Source organism: Halichoerus grypus, chromosome 11 (genome assembly GCF_964656455.1).
Source record: "Halichoerus grypus chromosome 11, mHalGry1.hap1.1, whole genome shotgun sequence".
Lineage (NCBI taxonomy): Eukaryota > Metazoa > Chordata > Mammalia > Carnivora > Phocidae > Halichoerus > Halichoerus grypus.
In genome coordinates this window covers 49656332-49673902 of record NC_135722.1, presented here as the reverse complement: position 1 = coordinate 49673902, position 17571 = coordinate 49656332, and the positions used below count along the sequence as shown (strand labels likewise).

Genomic DNA, 17571 nt, shown 5'->3' with positions numbered 1-17571 from the left:
AAGCCCTTCCCAACCATTTCGTATCTTATTAGTCTATTTTAATTATCTGCATAGAACTTATCATTATGTCATTATTTCTTCTTTACTATTCATTTATGTTTCCATGTCCCTTCACTAGAATATAAGCTCCATGAGAACAGGGACCTTATTCGCTACTGTAACCCCACTGCTAGCAAACACTAAATAAAATACATGTAGGAAGGAAGAAAGGAAAGGTGGGAGGGAGGGAGGTTAGGAGGGAGAAAGGGAGATTGAAGTAAAGACACAGTGATTTATTGTCACAGCGGTTTGTGATGTTTTGTTCACCTAAACAAATGTCCAACAATAGGATGAACATGGAGTGAGCATATATGAGAATCCTTTGTTGTCATGATAAATGGAATCATATAAAACAGTGAATGAACGCTTGTCTCTCTCTCTCTACAAACCTGTTTCTCCCATAGTCTTCCCTATGTCGGCTAGTTTTACAAGCAAGACAGCTCATGTCAGAACAGAATCTCCACTTACCGCTCCCCCCAGCCCCTTCTCCCTTCTCATACCATCATTCATTTAGTTGTTTAGGCCAGAAACACAGGAATCACCCCCTGAGGCCTTTCTTTTCACATCTAATTTATCAGTAATTATTTAGGGCTTTTTCTTCAACATGCATCCTGACTCTGATCACCTCAACACTTTTTTTTTTTTTTAAGCAGGTTCCACACCCAGCATGGAGCCAAATGCGTGGCTCAAACTCACAATCCTGTGATCAAGACCTAAGCTGAGATCAAGAGCCAGATGCTTCACCAACTGAGCAACTCAGGTGCCCCACCTTGACATTTTTAATATCCTCCTAGCTGGTTTCCCTACTTCCTCTCTTGGTCCATTAGAGTCACTACTTCCCACAGCAGCACATAAAGATCAATTAACCTCACCTCTTTACACAAAACCACCAAAAGTATTCCTGTGATACTTAGATTAATCTAAATGCCTTACCAAGTCTAAAACGCTCTGATACTTTGGCCCCGGGCTCACTCCCTGCCCCATCTCCGGAGCACCCTGCCCCAGGCACAGCAGCCTTCTTATATTCTGGAACACACCCTGCTCGTGCCTGCTTTTTAAGTGATATCCCATTTGTCAGGGACCTCGTGCTCCTGACTTTCATTTGCTCACTCCCTTCATTCATCACATCTCTGCTTAAACTCTCTCTGGAGTGATGTGCTTGGTGATTACAATCCCAGAAGAGTCCACCTGTCAATTTCTGTCTTCTTACTCTGTGTTTCTTAGCCTCTCCCTTTGCTTGAAATTCCATTATGTCGTGTATCTGCCTCCTCTCTTTTGGCTAAACAAAGGCAGGGCTTTGTGATCTAGAACACCTTCCATCTCCAGCACCCAGCACAGAACCTGGGAGAGAGAGAGTGCTCAATTAATGTTAGCTGAATAAGTAAATGAGTTCCCAATTCCTCCCTTTCCTTAACCTTGCACATCTGATCTTATCAGAAGGGTTTGTCAATTATATCTCCAAAAATTCTTCAGCTGTCCACTTCTTGCCATATGCCCTTGTAGAGAACCCCAGTCTAAGGGCAACACCATCCCTCACCTGAATGACAGCAGGATCTTCTATCTTGACTTGGTTTCCACCCCTGCCAGCCTCTCATTTATGCTCCCCAGAGAGGAGAAAGAAATCCACACTCCATACTCGGTGGGAGGAAACACAACCCTGCACCATCCTGCCCACTGTCTCTCCCACTTCACCTTGAAGCACTCTTCCCCGCCCATTCTCACTACTCTGGACACACTGGCCTTCTTTCCTTTTTCTTCAAACCTGTTGAACTCTAACCTAACTCAGGGAACTCCTTTACACTTTCCCCTCTTCCTGGAACATTCTTCCCCCAACTCTTTGAATGTCTGGCTTCCTCTTACCCTTAATGTCTCTGCAGAAATACTCCCTCCAGAGAGATACATTCTGACCACTCTTCTAAATATATATCCCTCCTCCCTCTAAATGCACTATTAAATTACCTGGTCTATTTCCCACATGAAATTTATTATAATTCAAAATTATTTTTGCAATAGAATAGAGATTAAGAGTGTGGTCTCTAGAAACATGGGTTCAAATCCCAGCTCCAACTCCACCACTGCTTAGCTGTGCAACCTTGGATTAGACATTTAACATTCCTACACCTTCCTTTACCTATCTGTAAAATTGGTTAATGATAGTGCCAAGCTTATAGGGTTGTTGTAAGAATTAAATGTTAATAGGCACAAAGCTTATTAAACAGTGCCTTGGTCTCAGTGAGTACTCTGTTAGCTATTACTTCTATCTCTTGTTTGTTTGTTGGAAGTCTCTTATCGCCACTATATTGTAAGCTCCTTAGAGCAAGAACCGTATCTTGTTGTTCACCATTGAATTCTTAGCACCAAGCATAGTTTCTGGCATATAGAAAGTGTTCAGGAAATATTGGTTAAACTAATGAGTTGCAAAGGCTCCTCTGTAACTTAGAAAATAAGCTTCCTGATTTATTATCAAGTTAAAAAGCCAGGTTATGAAACATTATTTACAATAGTATCACAGGTTTGTAACATGTGTTGGAAGGACAACCATGATGGCATTAGCATTGCTAGTTTTTATGTTCTTATTTTACTTATCTATATTATCTGATATACACAGTTGACGCTTGAACAATGCAAGGGTTAGAAGTGCAGTAAAAAATCCACATATAACTTTTGATTCCTCAAAAATGTAACTACTAATAGCCTTCTGTTGACCAGAAGCCCTAGGGATAACATAAACTGTGGATTAGCACACATTCTGTATGTTATATGTGTTACATTCTGTACTCTTACAATAAAGTAAGCTAGAGAAAAGAAAATGTTATGAAGAAAGCCATAAGAAAGAGAAAACACATTTACAGTATTGTATGTATATTTATTAAAAAAAAACTCCACCTGTAAGTGGCAGGTAGGGCTGGGACCGGGGAGGCAGCCATGGGCCCAGCGCCAAGATGGCAATGTTCTGCAGCCTCGTGGCCTCCAACCTACTGCAGCCCCTGAGTGGGCCGTGGGCAGCAACCACAGCCTGGAGGCACAGTGGAACTGCTCCATCTGCCTCCTGGAGGTGTACCACCCACCCCTGGCATATGCAGCTGCTGTCACAAGTGAGTCCACCATAAGTGAGTGCACCAGCCTCTCTGGGCTGGGGGGTTGGGGGGGGCAGTGGGGTGAGTGAGCTGGGGACAGTGGAGGTGAGGGGCTCCTGCACAGTGCCATCCCTGCCCTCTGGGAGCCTTCCTCCATTCCAGCCCAGCCTCCTGCCCACCAGCCCCGGGCGATGGACCTGACTGCACCATGGGCACATGGAGTGACCTACAGCCCAGCCTGGTCCTGGTCTTACAGGGCCGCCCCCCAACCCAGTACTTACAGGGCAGCAGGTACGACCTCTGTGCCAGTTGACTTGTATTTGATCTCGCGGAGACTGGGATGGGTAGTTGTAAATAAATGTCTGTGGTTTTTGCTCTCAACTCAAAAAAATTTAAAATTCCACTACAATAAAAACTTATATGATGGCTAACTGAACATAATAAAAAAATTTTTTTTAATTCCATATATATGTGGACCCACATAGTTGTTCAAGGATTAACTGTACTTATATGTTGCTTTTAAACTGAGAAAACAAGTCAAATTCATTGTAGAAAAGAGGCTTAACTATTAGAACATTGGAGTCTTTATAACTGTTTTTCAAGGATGCATATAGTTGTTTGCATGAGAATCAACAAAAAAACCTGTCTAAAATAAGAATTTATAATATAATTGGTGACAGCACAGCTTCATCACAACCATATGTATCCTGAAAATATAAAGGAAAAAATTTCACTCCAAATAACCAGAAAAATGTAACATTGAAATAAACCCTAATGGATAGGACTAATAAAACAAAAGAAGTCACAAAAAAGTAACAAAAGAAACTAGAGATCTTTTGTTATTGTTGTTGAAGTATAATTGACATACAATACCCTATTAGTTTCAGGTGTGCATTATAGTGCTTTGATATTTTTATGCATTCTGTCACCAAACGTTATTACTGTATGACTAACTATATTCCCTGTGCTGTACATGTCATTCCCATGACTTATTTATTCTATGACCGGAAGTTTATACCTCTTAATCCCCCTCATCTACTTTGCCTACTCCCATCCCTCCCACTCTGTTCACCAGCTGTTGGAGAAACTACACTTCTTTAGATCAAACAAAAGAAATTTGAATGGGAACATTTCTTATTCTAAAAGGAAATACTGCCAGTTGTAAAATTCTCAGTTCTCTCTAATTTATAAATGTAGTGGCCAATCAAGATCTCATTTGGCTTTTTCTGAAATTTGACATCTATTGTAAGTATATGCAGAAAAATAGACAAAATTAAACAATGGTATTTTGCAAAGGAATAATGAGTCAAGCATTGAACATTTTGTCATTAAGAATTTCAAAGTTAAAACAATTTAAGAAGTGTGGCACTAGTTGATTAAATTTAAAAAAACACCATAAATACACATATATAAACATATATAAGATATGGCAAAGGAAATATTCCAGTCCACAGTAGGTATTTGCAGGGAGGCAAAGATCCCAATTAAATGCCACAAATCCTCCCCTTTTTACTTTTTATGGGTACAGATTGAAGCATGAATTAATTTGACTGAGCGCAGTGGTTAAGAGTGTGGACTCTGGAATAGACTAATTTCAAATCCTGCCTCCGCTATGCAGAAGCTGTATAACGTGAAGCCATGAACTTTCCCCTCTCCCTGTGCCTCAGTTTTGCTCATCTGAAAGATGGGAATAGTAATACTACCTGCATTAGAGGGCCATTGTGTGGATTCAGATATAAAGAGCTTGGAACAGGGCTGGCATTTGGAAAACCTCAATAAATGTTAACTATTATTTAAAATTAAATATAAGTAGTGAACCCCTAAAATATGTAGAAAAAAAATGTGTGTGTATTTATGACAGGGGTATTAGGAGGAGAATAATAATAATAATAATAATAATAAAAAGAACAGGTGCATAAAATCACTTCCTGTTGTTTGAATAATGCTTTGCTCTTAACTTGTTGTCCGTCCACCTACCTGACTGGCTATGTGATACAGCATTACGGACTTCAATCCTCCCGCTGCCTCTCTCTCTCTCTCTTTTTTTTCTTTGCTTTCTAGCAAGTCTCTTGGTCTGAAGAAAGGATACATCTTCCTTGGGTGGAGCCAAGCACCAGACCCAGTATCACCCAAACAGACCCTGCTTCTCTTCTGCACGTACACAACCCCTGCTGTGGGTCCTCCCCAGGTGCAGGTCCTGGATTTAGACCTCCTGATAGGGGGTGAGAGTCACAGCAGGGAGCAAATAGGACATCTGGAGAAGCCTACTGTTTTGGCCACATCAGCCTGCGAGATCTCCTCTTCCACAAACTCCAGCGGTCCCCATTTCCCCAAGCACAAGCCCCGTCCTGGGCTACCCTCTATCAGTTCACATCTGCTTCATCTCCCTAACCACTTTCTCATTTGGTTGCTCATTTCCTCACTCATCATTCAGCGTTCATTCATTCAGTCTTTACTGAGTGCTTCCCATGGGCCAGGCCCTGCATTAGGTAGAGCCCTAGGTGGAGGCCAGTGACCCTCCCTGTCCCAGGAATCCCCTTCTCCTGGACACCCAGCTGAGGTGTTCAGTCTCTGATGAGACTAGAACCAAGATTCTAAACACCCAGTCCACTGTCCAGGGCTCTCCTAACATATGGCCTGAAAACATTCAGTGAACACTCTCTTCCCTAGTCAGGATTCCCACCTGCTTAGCCCCAGATTCCCACCTACTGTCTGTCCTGAGATTTACTTCAAATGAGCCCTCATGCTTCCTTTGGCCCAGATGAAAGGCAAATGAAAACAATCTTTCCCTGAGGCTTTTTCTCAGACCTACCTGGCCTTTGCAGGATAGAAATTAGAGATTGCATGGTACACCTTCCCCAGTCAGAGGCAGCCCCACAGCACTTGCCTTATTGGTTCCAGGAAACAGAGAGGCAAGACTTGCCCCTGCCTTCCCCCTAGCACCACTATAAACAGCAGTTCCTTTGATCTGGACAACTCCCCCCCTGCCCCCCACTGAAGGGGAGCTTGAAGCCTCCTGTTTCACCTAGAGGTTGAAACCTAAAGCAGTGAGAGAAAGTTGCTCCCGAAGCTCGTTTCATCTCTGATGCATGCTGGTCGCTGAAAGGTAAGAGAGGTCGGTACAAGTGTCCTGAGCCCCAGGTGGAGGTTCTGTTTCTCCAAGTTCCTAAAAGGACCCCCAACGCTGAGTCTCTGATGTTCAAGCACACACCATGACCACATTTACCGTAGCGGTCCCCTCCCTCAAAGCCCCTTTTCTTCCCTGGACAGCATATAACATTAATGTTTGTGTTTACATCTCTGTTCTGAGATCAACTTTTAACAGACCGTGTTCTGCGTGTATGCTTGAACACAAGCCGTGTCAGGGTGTATTTAAGTGTGTTCGCGCATTTCTCCAGCATGTTTACCCCTGTGGGTGAGGCCTGGTTTGCTCACTTGATTCATGAATTGTGTCACTTTTACCCTGGAAGTACTCAGGTCATGGGAAGCACCGCTGAGTGCCCACAAGACTTTAGTCTGAGAGGCCGAGGGCACCTCCCGTGTGTCATACACAGCCTGCCTCAGCCCCTTTGCTCCTCCTGCCTCTGCAGCTGGGATGCTCTCCCCTCTCCTGTCACATGTCTGCCTACTTCATTCTTACCACTTTTCAGATTTCAGCTTGGAGCGCCTACTCAGGAAGCCTTCCCTGTCTCCCCAGATAAGATCAGGCCTGTGTGCTCCTCCACAGCTCCTGCTCTTTGCAGCACCTCTCACAGCTTGTATTCTGTATAATGAGTAGTCTTCACATACAGTTGGAACGCTCCGTGCCCCCAGACCATCGCCTCCTGAAGGAGGATCATGTCTCTGTCTCACACTGACTCTCTAACCACTAGCAGAATGCTGAGCACAGGGTGAGTACTCCATTTCTGAGCTGGCAGCTGCAAGAAAGACAACATCCAGGACAAACTGTGTCCACCAGGGACAGTACTTTTGTAACCTTGTGCGATTAGGGAATTTTAGAACTCAGCCTGAATTCTTGGGGCTCCCCATCTACTCAGGAATCAGCCTCAAATCCAGAAAGTGAGAGCCACCTGTGGGATAGTCTTCAGGGGTGATAGAAATAACTAACCGTGCCCACTTTGCAGGCAGGCTGGTGGTAGGAACGCTCCAAAGAACGGAGTACAGGGTGGCAGCTCCTACAGGACACAAGATCTGGGGGACCTCTGGAAGGACACCAGGGGAGCTGCAGGCCTCAGCTCACCCTCCTTGGTTCTTCCCAAATCTTTGAACCTCAAACCTTTGAGCTTTCCCTCCCAGCCCTCCCACCCATGCAGACACAGCTCTCCTCGCCAGCTTTTTTCCCATACTGGCCCCTTTCCCCCTGAGCCCACAAAGAACTGGACTCGGGCAGCAACAGACACTGGAGATTGGATGTAATTGCATCTCAAGATAGGCATAAGCAGAGCTCAGACTGGGGCCCCGAGATGGTACAGTGGCAGGGATGGTTGGGTCACTCACAGCACCCTCACCCTGTTTCTGGCTCTCATTCTTCCGGACTCTGGAACAACATTGTCTCCGCAGTAAAGGGCATCATAGTGGATTTGGTTCATAGTGTGCAGCTGCATTCAAGAACGGGGGAGTTAGGGTAGAGGGATACGGGGAAAGGGCACAGAGGAAAAGATACGGTTTGAACAACTAGGGCTCCTATGCCTGCCTCAGCTTCTCCACAGCAGCATCCACATCACCCCCAGTGGCTATAAGGGCCTGGAGATTGGCTTCGGGATTCAGAAAGCCCATCGCCCGCAGTTGCTCTAGCTGCACCCGGAAGTGAGTCTCGGGCTGCGGCTGCTGGGGATTGGCACCAGCTAGAGCTTGCAACATCTGGAGGAAAGGGGTAGAATAGAGGTCCAGATCCACAGAGCCCTGTGCTGGGGGAACCTCAGGACCTGGGGCTACAGGGGGCTCCTCAGGCATAAGGGCGCCCTCTCTAGGCTCTGTTCCGCCTGCCATACTTCCCAGCCCTGCTAGGCAAGGCATGAACCAGAGGAGGAGGCGAGGGGCTTCGGTAGCCAGGATCTGCAGACCCTGCTCAATCTGAAGCAGGGCGTGCATGGCGCGAGGGTTTGCCACGGCTGCCTGAAGGTGCAGAAGTAGCGGCAGTTGCCGGCGCATCTCATCCTGCAGCTGTGGGACCTGGCTCATGCTGGTAGGCCTCAGGGATCTTGGATAAGCTGGTGGGGGCAGCCAAGCATGCTCAGGCATTCCAGGGGTAGCCGCCATGGGGGAAGGTGGTGAAGGAACGAATGGCGCCCTGTTGGCAGAACGCCCCAGCCCTAAGACAAGGTCAGGCATGTTGGTGCTGTGGCCGGTGGAGCCGTTCCCTGCACCACCTTGGCTTCCATCTTGTCCAGTACTGCTCTCTGGGGGGTATCTCAGGAATGATGGGCAAGAGGACTTTCCCTTGATGGCTACTGACTCTCTGGGGAGAGGCTGGCCTGCCTCACGTTCCTGGGAAGAGGAGGAAGTTGGGGGGATTCGATTTCCTGGTGGTGGTGGTGGTTCTTGGCTCGGATTGCGGGTGGATGCGGTGCCTTGCAGATAGGTTCCCAGGGACTGGGGGGTCTCATGTAATTGCTGAAGATAGTCATAGAGCCCTATATTACCCAGAATGTTGGGAACCCTATTTCTAGTTTCAGATACATCCTGGTTTCCAGGACGCCTGCCTCGCCTGCCACCTGAGCTTCCATATGTGGAAGCCCAGGGGTTGGGGAGAGGGTCACAGTTCTCCGTCCTCGAAGGCCGGCTGCTGCTGGTGGCATTAGCAGTAGTGGAAGTAGCAAAGGGATTGCCACCAAACTGCTCCTGTACCGCATTAAGCATCGGGTCCATAATATCTGTGTACATGGTACGGAGCACATTGTAGCCACCAGGGATGCTCTCTAGGTTACTGAGTGCCCGGTCCTGGCTACGCATCATCTCTTGCATCATGGCTGGGTTGCGTAGGAACTCCAGCGTCTGCCTCATGATTTCAGGGTTGTTGAGAATATGCCCAACCTCGGGGTTGTGCTGGATCAGCTGCTGTATATGGGGGTTGTTGAGAACCAGCTGGCGCATCAGGGCTGTGTTGGACAGCAGACCCTGGACGAAAGGGTCATCAATGATCTGAGCCACAAACTCAGGCACAGAGACATGCTGCCACATCAGTGAGCTTGGCTGGTCAGAGAAGCTAGCAGAGGTCAGGCCTAGCCCATTGAGGCCTGTGAGAACACCTAAACTAAAGGTGGGTGGCCCATCTGCCGGGTAAATGGAGCTAGGTTGAGGGAATGATCCAGGGCTGGGGGCTGGGGCAGGGCCTGAAGCAGCTGGACACTCAGTGCCCATGGTGCGGCGTTGCATCTTGATGACCAGGTGGACAGTGAGGCCATCTCGCACTCCACACTGTGCCAGTGAGTCAGGGTCCTTGAGGATTTTGCCAGCAAAGATTAAGACCAGCTGATCAGGGTGGGCCTTAAAGCGCTGGGATATCTCTTCCTTCAGCTGCTGGATGGTGCAAGTGTCTGTAACTGAGAAATCCTCCTTGTCCTTGGGCGTCTTCACTGTCACCTTGATGAGGTGGGGATCCTGGATCGGTGCTGGGCTGCCCTGGGGCAGTGCCTCTCCGCTTTTGGCCATGGTAAGCAGCAGGAGGCCCAGGTCTGTGGGGACACAGCTGGGGGATGGGGATGGGGTACCAAGATCATCCTTTCGGGCAGTGGCAAAAGTAAGAAAGGTGAGCAGGAAGAGGGCCTGGGGTCTCAGAGCGGGGCCATAGGGAGTCTGCATGGAAGGGGCAATGAGGTCCTCAGGATAGGATGCTTGTGGAGGATTATGGGTCTGAGAGGTGTTAGGTCGGGAGAGGAAGACTGGATGCCCTGAGAAAGAGGTCTATGGTTGATGAGTGAAGGGCAAAGGCAGGAAGAAGGATTTGGGTCAGGGCATACATACCAGTCAGCTGTGGCCCCGTCCTTCCTCTTATACAGGGCTCCAAACCGCCCTCATCTTGCTAACAGCCACCCCTGAAGCCTTCTGGGCCGGAACCCACTCCATCAGGTCACCTCTGTGACCTCAGCACTGACATCACAGCCTCACACAATGGATTCTTGAGACCTCTCCAAGGTGCTCTGTTTCCCCAGGAATGCAACTGCCCCCCCTTACCTCTTCTATTTCCTTTACCTTGATGCCTTCTTCATAGTGAGGAACCTGGGCTGACCCTTCCATCACAGGTCAAGAGCCCTACTTCCACACACCTGTATGTGGTGTGTGGAGACAGCCTTGGATTGCAAAATTAGGAAGGCCTTAGCCTTAGCCCCCTATGTCCCTGTGAAGACCCAAATTCAACTGCACCCTGAATTGTTCTTCTTCCTGGCAGTCTATGTTTCTGTCTTCTTTTTCATTCAACATTAGACATGAATTTTTTATATATCTTCAGCATATTGGCTTTCTGATGGGCAAGATCTAGCATATGAGAGAAGGGCCAGAAATGACACGAAGTATTTATTTTACTTTTTAAAAAGATTATTGTTATTCCCCAGAAGAACCCAAAGAATGGACTGGCTATTTACTGAGATTTAAAAAAAAAAAGACCAGGGAATAAATTTTTTTTTTAAGATTTTATTTATTTATTCATGAAAGACAGAGAGAAAAAGAGAGAGGGAGGCAGAGGGAGAAGCAGGACCCTGGGATCATGACCTGAGCCAAAAGCAGACACTCAACTGACTGAGCCACCCAGGTGCCCCAGGGAATAAAGTTGTTAAACAGAAAACCCAGAGTTCAGAATTACATACATTTGAAATGTTTATTTTATACCCAAATGGACATGAAGGGAGGGAGTTCACTATTGTGAGCCTGCAGTTCATCAGTATTGGCAGAGTATTTAGAATCATAAGATTAGTGAGTATAGTAACAGGATAAAGGTAAAAAGACCAAGGCATGGGCACTACATATTTACAAGTCTGGAATATTAGATGTGTTCCACAAAGGAAATTGAGAAGAAATAAAACACTAAGTCAGAAAAAGGAGAGAGAGGGGGAACAAAGCAAATGAAGAAGAGTTTCGGAAAGGAGAGAGTAACTGACGGTGTTGGATAATGCTGGTAGATCAGGAAGATAAAGGCTGAGAACTGACCACTGGGTTTGACAAGAGAATGGGGGACCATGATGAACCTAGACTTGGAAGAGTGGAAGGGGCAGAAATCTGGCTGGAGTGGGTTTAAAAGCAAGTGGGTTGGAAATGAAGTGGATTCAATAAGAGTATTTTACCTAAGAGAAAGGCTATGATGGCTGTGTGGAAATGTGGGGATAGAGACGTTTTTGTTTTGTTTTTTCTTAAGTTGAGAATATTACATCATGCTTTTATTCTGATGGGAACAACACAATGGGGAGGGACAAATGATGCAGATGGAAGAGAAAATAATTGCAAGACTAAGCTATTGAGTAGATGAATTGGAGAGATTGGGATCAGTGCCCAAGCAGAGAGCTTGATTTTGGTCCACAGACAATTTATTCATAACAGGATGGAGCACAGAGTGTATGGGTTGTCATTGGACAGCCAGATTTCAGTTATGGCAAAAAGGTGGGGATCATTTAGAGGAAAGGTTATAGATAGAGTAAGGATTTGCTGTTGCTAAATTATGAGTTCTAAATGGTAGGTGGAAAGGTTCAGAGAATTGATGACCAGTGGAAAATTGGGTCACATGAGGGATTTTCAGAACATATTGGGGTAAGAATCAGAAAGGTGACACAATAGAGCTTGGGCTTTTCAGATAACATGAGGCAAACAGGGTATAAAGCTTAATTAGATTAACTGATTGGATAAGGGTGCCTAGGTGGCTCAGTCAGTTAAACATCTGACCCTTGGTTTTGGTTCAGGTCATGATCTCAGGGTCCTGGGGATGAGCCCCACTTTGAGCCCCGAGTGGAGTACCACACTGGGCTCCACGCTCAGTGAGGAGTCTGCTTGGGATTCTCTCTCCCTCTCCTTCTGCCCCTCCTCCTGCTCAAACTCTCTAAATAAATAAATAAATAAATAAATAAATAAATAAATAAAATCTTTTAAAAAAGATGAATTGATTGGGTGGAGGCATCTTAATAGGAATGTAGAAAATCCATTTTAGCTATAATTCTTTCTTGAGACCTATCCTTTTACTAGTTTGAGTGGGGGAGTGGGAGTCTGGCAGCAGATCTGCAGGAGCACTTGTTTTGTGGGCTCTCCTTCAGTCTTGCTGATGGCAGTGTCAGGGCTAGAGGAGAGGTAGTCTGTGAGGAGCACACAGGATTTCTGTGGGTACCCTTTGCAGACCAGAATCTGAATCTGCATCACCACCTCCACTGCTCCAGACACCACCATCTCCCACCTGCTCCATTGCAAGAGCTACCTCATTAGTGTGTCTGCTTACACTTCTACCTCTAGCACAGTCTTTCCCCACTTGGCAGTCAGACCCATGCACTGAAACACCTGCATTGTTTGCTTGAAATCCAGCAGAGATTTTCTACTGCATTCATAGTAAAATCCAGAGTCCTCACCAGACCCTACAAGTTCTTCCGGATGTCCTGCTTTTCCTTCCATTGTTTAGTTCAATCCACTCCAGCTACAACATCTCCTTGTTATTCTTCAAACACATCAAGAATATTCCCACCTCACACTTTTACTCCTAGGTAAACTTCTCTGCCTGGAAAATACTTCTCCCAAAGGAGTGCATGTTCAGTTCTCCCAATTTCTTCTGATTTCTGATCAATTATTGCCTTTCAGGAGAGGCCTTCCTGGATTACCCTGTATGTAGAAGACCTTATCCTGCTTCATTTTTCCTCATAGCACTTATTCATAGGTTAAGTAGAATACAGTCTTATCCCCACAAAAGTAAACTCCTAAATAAAGGAACTTTATTTGGTCACTGCTGTTCATTCAATGCCTAAAACAATATTTGACTTATGAAATTATTTGACTTATTTGACTTTATTTGGTCACTGATATTTCTTCAATGCCTAAAACAATATTTGACTTATGTAATTGTTTACATACCAATTGGCTGGGATACTCCTGGGGAGGCAGGAAGAGGAAGAGATGGGGCCTTGACTAACTACAGAGAACACAAGCTACGGACATTTGATATGCCGAAGGACTTGTATTCTTGGAAGGTGCCATGCCCCCAGACGCCTGAGTTTTGGTGACAGGAAAGGCAGTCAGGGTAAGCAACTGTATCTCTCTGTGCTAAAGAGGGAATAGTAACAGTCCAGCAAAGTCCTATGATTATAACAATGGCAATTAGTAAGAGATTCCTAAAGAGGATAAATACCTACCTAGACCTGGCTGAAATGTGGACTTTTCCTACTCTGGCCCACCAGGCCATTCTTCTTCCACTTTCAAACTTGAACAATTTGGACTTGGGAAATTAAGGAAGTCTTTATGACTACATATATGTGTCTATCTATCGTAATTTTCCCTTTTGTATGGGTATATTATGACTGTCTTCCCCTACACATGGGTGTGTGTATGTGTCTTTAGGTATTTGTGTGTTGCTGTGCATGCCCTTGGCTGAGTGTGCAATGTGTTGAATGTATATGCCTGTATACATGAATCTTTGGCTATGTGACCTTGTGTATGTGTGCAAAGCATATACATGTCCTTGGGTGTGTGAGCATGGTATGACATCTGAGTTTGGGTTCTATGTACGCAACGATGATTCTCAAAAGATAAAAAAACTATGATTCTCTATCTCTATGTTAATATATGCATGTGGCATGTGTGTACACTCATGTATGTACTGTAGGTGAGACAGGGATATCACATCAAACACAGATAGTTCCCTTTTTTGCAAAAGAAACAAAGCCAAACCTCAGATGGGGGCGTGTGGGAGTAGCCATTTTATTGACAGATCTTCTACCCATGGCCAATGGTCTATTATTCAGTGGAGAAAGCATTGTTTGGTTTCTCCTGTTCCAGGACTTCTCCTGGATGGAAGCATCAGAAGAGGTGGAAGAGGCAGATGATGTGGTCAAATGGGTCAGTAGCAGGTAACAAGCAAATAAGTAGGCATGGTGGTTAGAATCCTTGGGATCTCTTGAGTTTGCAAATAGCAGCACTGGTGTCCCCCTCAGTAGCAATGAGTGCCTCCAGATTGGCATGATGGTTCCCAAATCCCATGGCCTGGAGAGATTCCATCTGTTGACTGAAACGAATCTCAGGGGCTTGTGGAAGGCGGGAAGGGTCTCCAGCTAAGGACTGTAGCCTCTGCTGGACTGTTCCAGATTTGTGGCAGCATTCAGGATGTTTGGGTTCAACAATATCTGGCACATCCCAGGCCCAGGGCACTGTGTCAGGGTAGCTGCAGCTGGGTGCAGGAAGCCAACCCAGGCCCCACAGGTAAGGTGCAACCCAGGGTAGAAGAACAGGAGCCTCTGTGGCCAACAGCTGCAGACCCTGCTCAATCTGCAATATTGCTTGTGATGCTTTAGGGTTGGCTAGGGATATAAGCATGTCGGAAAGCTGTGTCTGCTGCAGGAATGTGGACAGCTGCTGCCTACACTGTTCACTCAGCTGGGGCATACTTATGAACAACATCATCTGGGCTGCCAAGTACGGGTTATTCAAAAGCAACTGCATCATGCTTCCTGTGATCTGGGAGCTGGTCTGCTCATCCGAAGGCTGGAGGTCATCCTCTAATTTCTGGTCAGAGCTATCTAGAGAGATGGTGGCATCTTTGTCTTCTGCCTGGGGCTGCTGGGTGAGCTCTATGCTAGGTAAGGCTGGTACCCCAGCCGGCTGCTGAATGGGACAGGTATGACTCCGGCTCTTGGTGGAGATAGTGGTAGCATAGGCACTGGGAGTATGGTTCACCCTGTTGGGGGTAACACTGGCTGAGGTGATAGAGGATAAACCACAAGAACTAGTATAGATGACTCGGGTTGTAGGGAGCTGTGGGAGCTGGTCCCGTCGTTCCTGGGGTGGTGTTGGAGATGGAGGTGAGGATTGAACTTGTTCCAAAACTTGTCCTTCCAGGAGAGCTGTGAAAGGGTTGCCCCCAAAGGGATCTTGTGAGCTGTTGAGCATTTGGTCATTGTAATCAACATAACTCTGACACAGGACATTGTCCCCACCTGGCATTGTCTCTAAGCCTGAGTGTGACTGTGGGTTCAGTGGATGCTCAAGATTCTGTTCAGGTTGCTGGATCTGCATTAGCTCTTGAATAATGGCAAGGTTTCTGGCCAGCTCCAGAGTCTGCCATAGGATCTCAGAACTGTCAAGGATGTGGGAGACTTCTGGGTTCTGCTGCATTAGTTGTTGTATGTCTGGGTGTTCTGAGATGAACTGTCTCATGAGGTCTGTGTTAGACAGAAGCTGCTGGATACTAGGATTCTGTAGCATCTGTGCTATATACTCTAGACTACCCACTTCCAGATCCTGGGTATGCATTTTGGATGCATCAGGCTCCACAAGAAGGGCTGATTCCACTGGGGTGTGACTCACACCAGCAGGTTGGTATACCCCATTGCTGTTACCTTCGGTGTTTCTGTCCCAGTGGCAGGGCTCTTTGGTCAGCAGTTTCCGGGAGGAATGGGCTAGGGATCTGGAGCTGCATTTGGACTTGATGACCAAGTGAATGGTGTGACCATCTAGGATGCCCCTTTGGCTCAGTGTGTCATGATCTTTGAGAAGGCGGCCCATGAAGACAAGCACGAGTTGGTCCATCTGGCACTTAAAGTGAGCAGATAGCTTCTCCTTGAACTGCCTCACTGAGGTGTCATCAGCTATCATAAAGTCTTCCTGCTTGCCTGCTGTCTTCACTATCACTCGGGTGACACTTGAAGAGATGTTCTTGTCTGCAGGCAAACCTGAAGGACGCCCACTCTGAGCCATCCTGGGTTTTCAAGAGATGACATGCGGCATGGACCTCAGTGGGAGGGCAGATGTTGAGCAGGTGGAAGCCGGGGCAGAAGGGTGAGGGCAGACAAATATTTCTGCTGGCCTTTGTCTCAGGTGTCGTGTTCTTAGACCAAAGGCTAGTTTCCCTGGTGCCCAGAAAGGGATGAGTGACCAGCTGGGGTCAGGTATTTTGCGATGTTATACCCCCCACCCCAGTTCTCCAGATGTGGCCCAGCTGAGGCCTGTCGTGGCTACTGATTCATACTTGGTACTAGGTGGGCTAAGTAAAGATGACTCCACCCAGGGCTGCCCCTCCCTTCTGCCCCACCCACCAATACCATAACCTCTTCAAAAAAGGGATATTGTGATGTCAACTCTAGTCTCACAGTCTCTGCCAGGACCAGCTAGGGAAGGGAGACATATTTGTATAAGTGTATGTGTGGGGGTGGGCGTAGGGGTGGGGTCACCAGATCTCCATAATAAAATAAAATAAGGTCATTTTCCAGAAAATAAAAGACAAAGTTCTCAGGATGGAACTATTAAAAAAAAAGGTGAGGGGTGGTGCCTGGGTGGCTCAGTCAGTTCAACCTCTGCCTTTGGCTCAGGTCATGATCTCAGGGTCCTGGGATTGAGCCCCTGCTCAGAGGGGAGTCTGCTTCTCCCTCTCCCTCTGCCTGCTGCTCCCCCTGCTTCTACTCTCCTGCTCTCTCTCTGTCAAACAAATTTAAAAAATTTTAAAAATCTTAAAAAACAAAAAGACCACATTGTTTATGTGAGATGTGTGCTTGTCTGTGGTGCTGTGTGTGTGTCCCTGTTGGGATTGCAGGCTTGTTATATTGAAAGTCGAGTTTGCTGAAGCCATAGATAAAACTGCATACCTGTAAGAATGGAATCTCTCCTGTAAGAAGGATCTTATTACTTTTGTTAGAGATCTCAAAAAAATGAGGCCTTACAAAGGAAAAGGGAGCAAGGACAAAGTTCACAAGTGGAAAGGGAGGTCATGGTTTTCTTTGGCTCTAGGTTTAGTGATACTGGACTTAACTGAGAGTGCTCCCATGTGGAGATTGATTTCCTCGATCCTAAAAGCAGGAGCAAGGCTAGCTGGGGAGGCTCCCTGAGGGGCATTTCAAATTAAAGGTGAGTGAGCCCTTCCTCGCAAAATATTTTTTATTCAGCTATCACTTGGTCTTTTCTACATGTCATTTTAGCAGAACTTTTAGAAAGATTTGATTCAATGTCTTAGCCCAGTCTTCAGTGCCCACCTTTGTGTCATAGCATTAGTGGGAGAGAAGTCTGTAGATCAAGAGGTGATGGTGGAGGTGATTCGTAGTGAAATTCCTAACAGGACGGGTTTAGGCAACTAAAACAGATTCTCAGTTCCATGCAGTTTTGGGGGATGGTGCTTGATCTATATTTGGGCAGCAGATAATTTTCCCTTAGTGGATATGTTAAAATGTGTATTTATGTTTACGTAGATGGAAATATTGTACAAATGAGTAAGAACCCATATGTCTGGTTGGATGTATATTTGTGAATGTTTGTATATGTGGAAGTATAAGCATGAGACAGTGTGCCTGAA

The 17571-nt window shown here is 46.3% G+C and overlaps 2 protein-coding genes across 2 annotated transcripts; both read right to left on the bottom strand.

Annotated features, from left to right (window-relative positions):
- Nucleotides 1-7799: 7799 nt before the first annotated feature.
- Nucleotides 7800-9767, bottom strand: UBQLN3 (ubiquilin 3). Its single transcript, XM_036087706.2, has one exon. The coding sequence runs from the start codon at nucleotides 9765-9767 to the stop codon at nucleotides 7800-7802; it is 1968 nt and encodes a 655-aa protein (XP_035943599.1).
- A 4404-nt stretch (nucleotides 9768-14171) lies between these two features.
- On the bottom strand, nucleotides 14172-16016 carry UBQLNL (ubiquilin like). Its single transcript, XM_036087711.2, is given in 1 exon segment — nucleotides 14172-16016. A coding segment is annotated over 1 exon segment (1845 nt).
- Between the last annotated feature and the right edge of the window lie 1555 nt (nucleotides 16017-17571).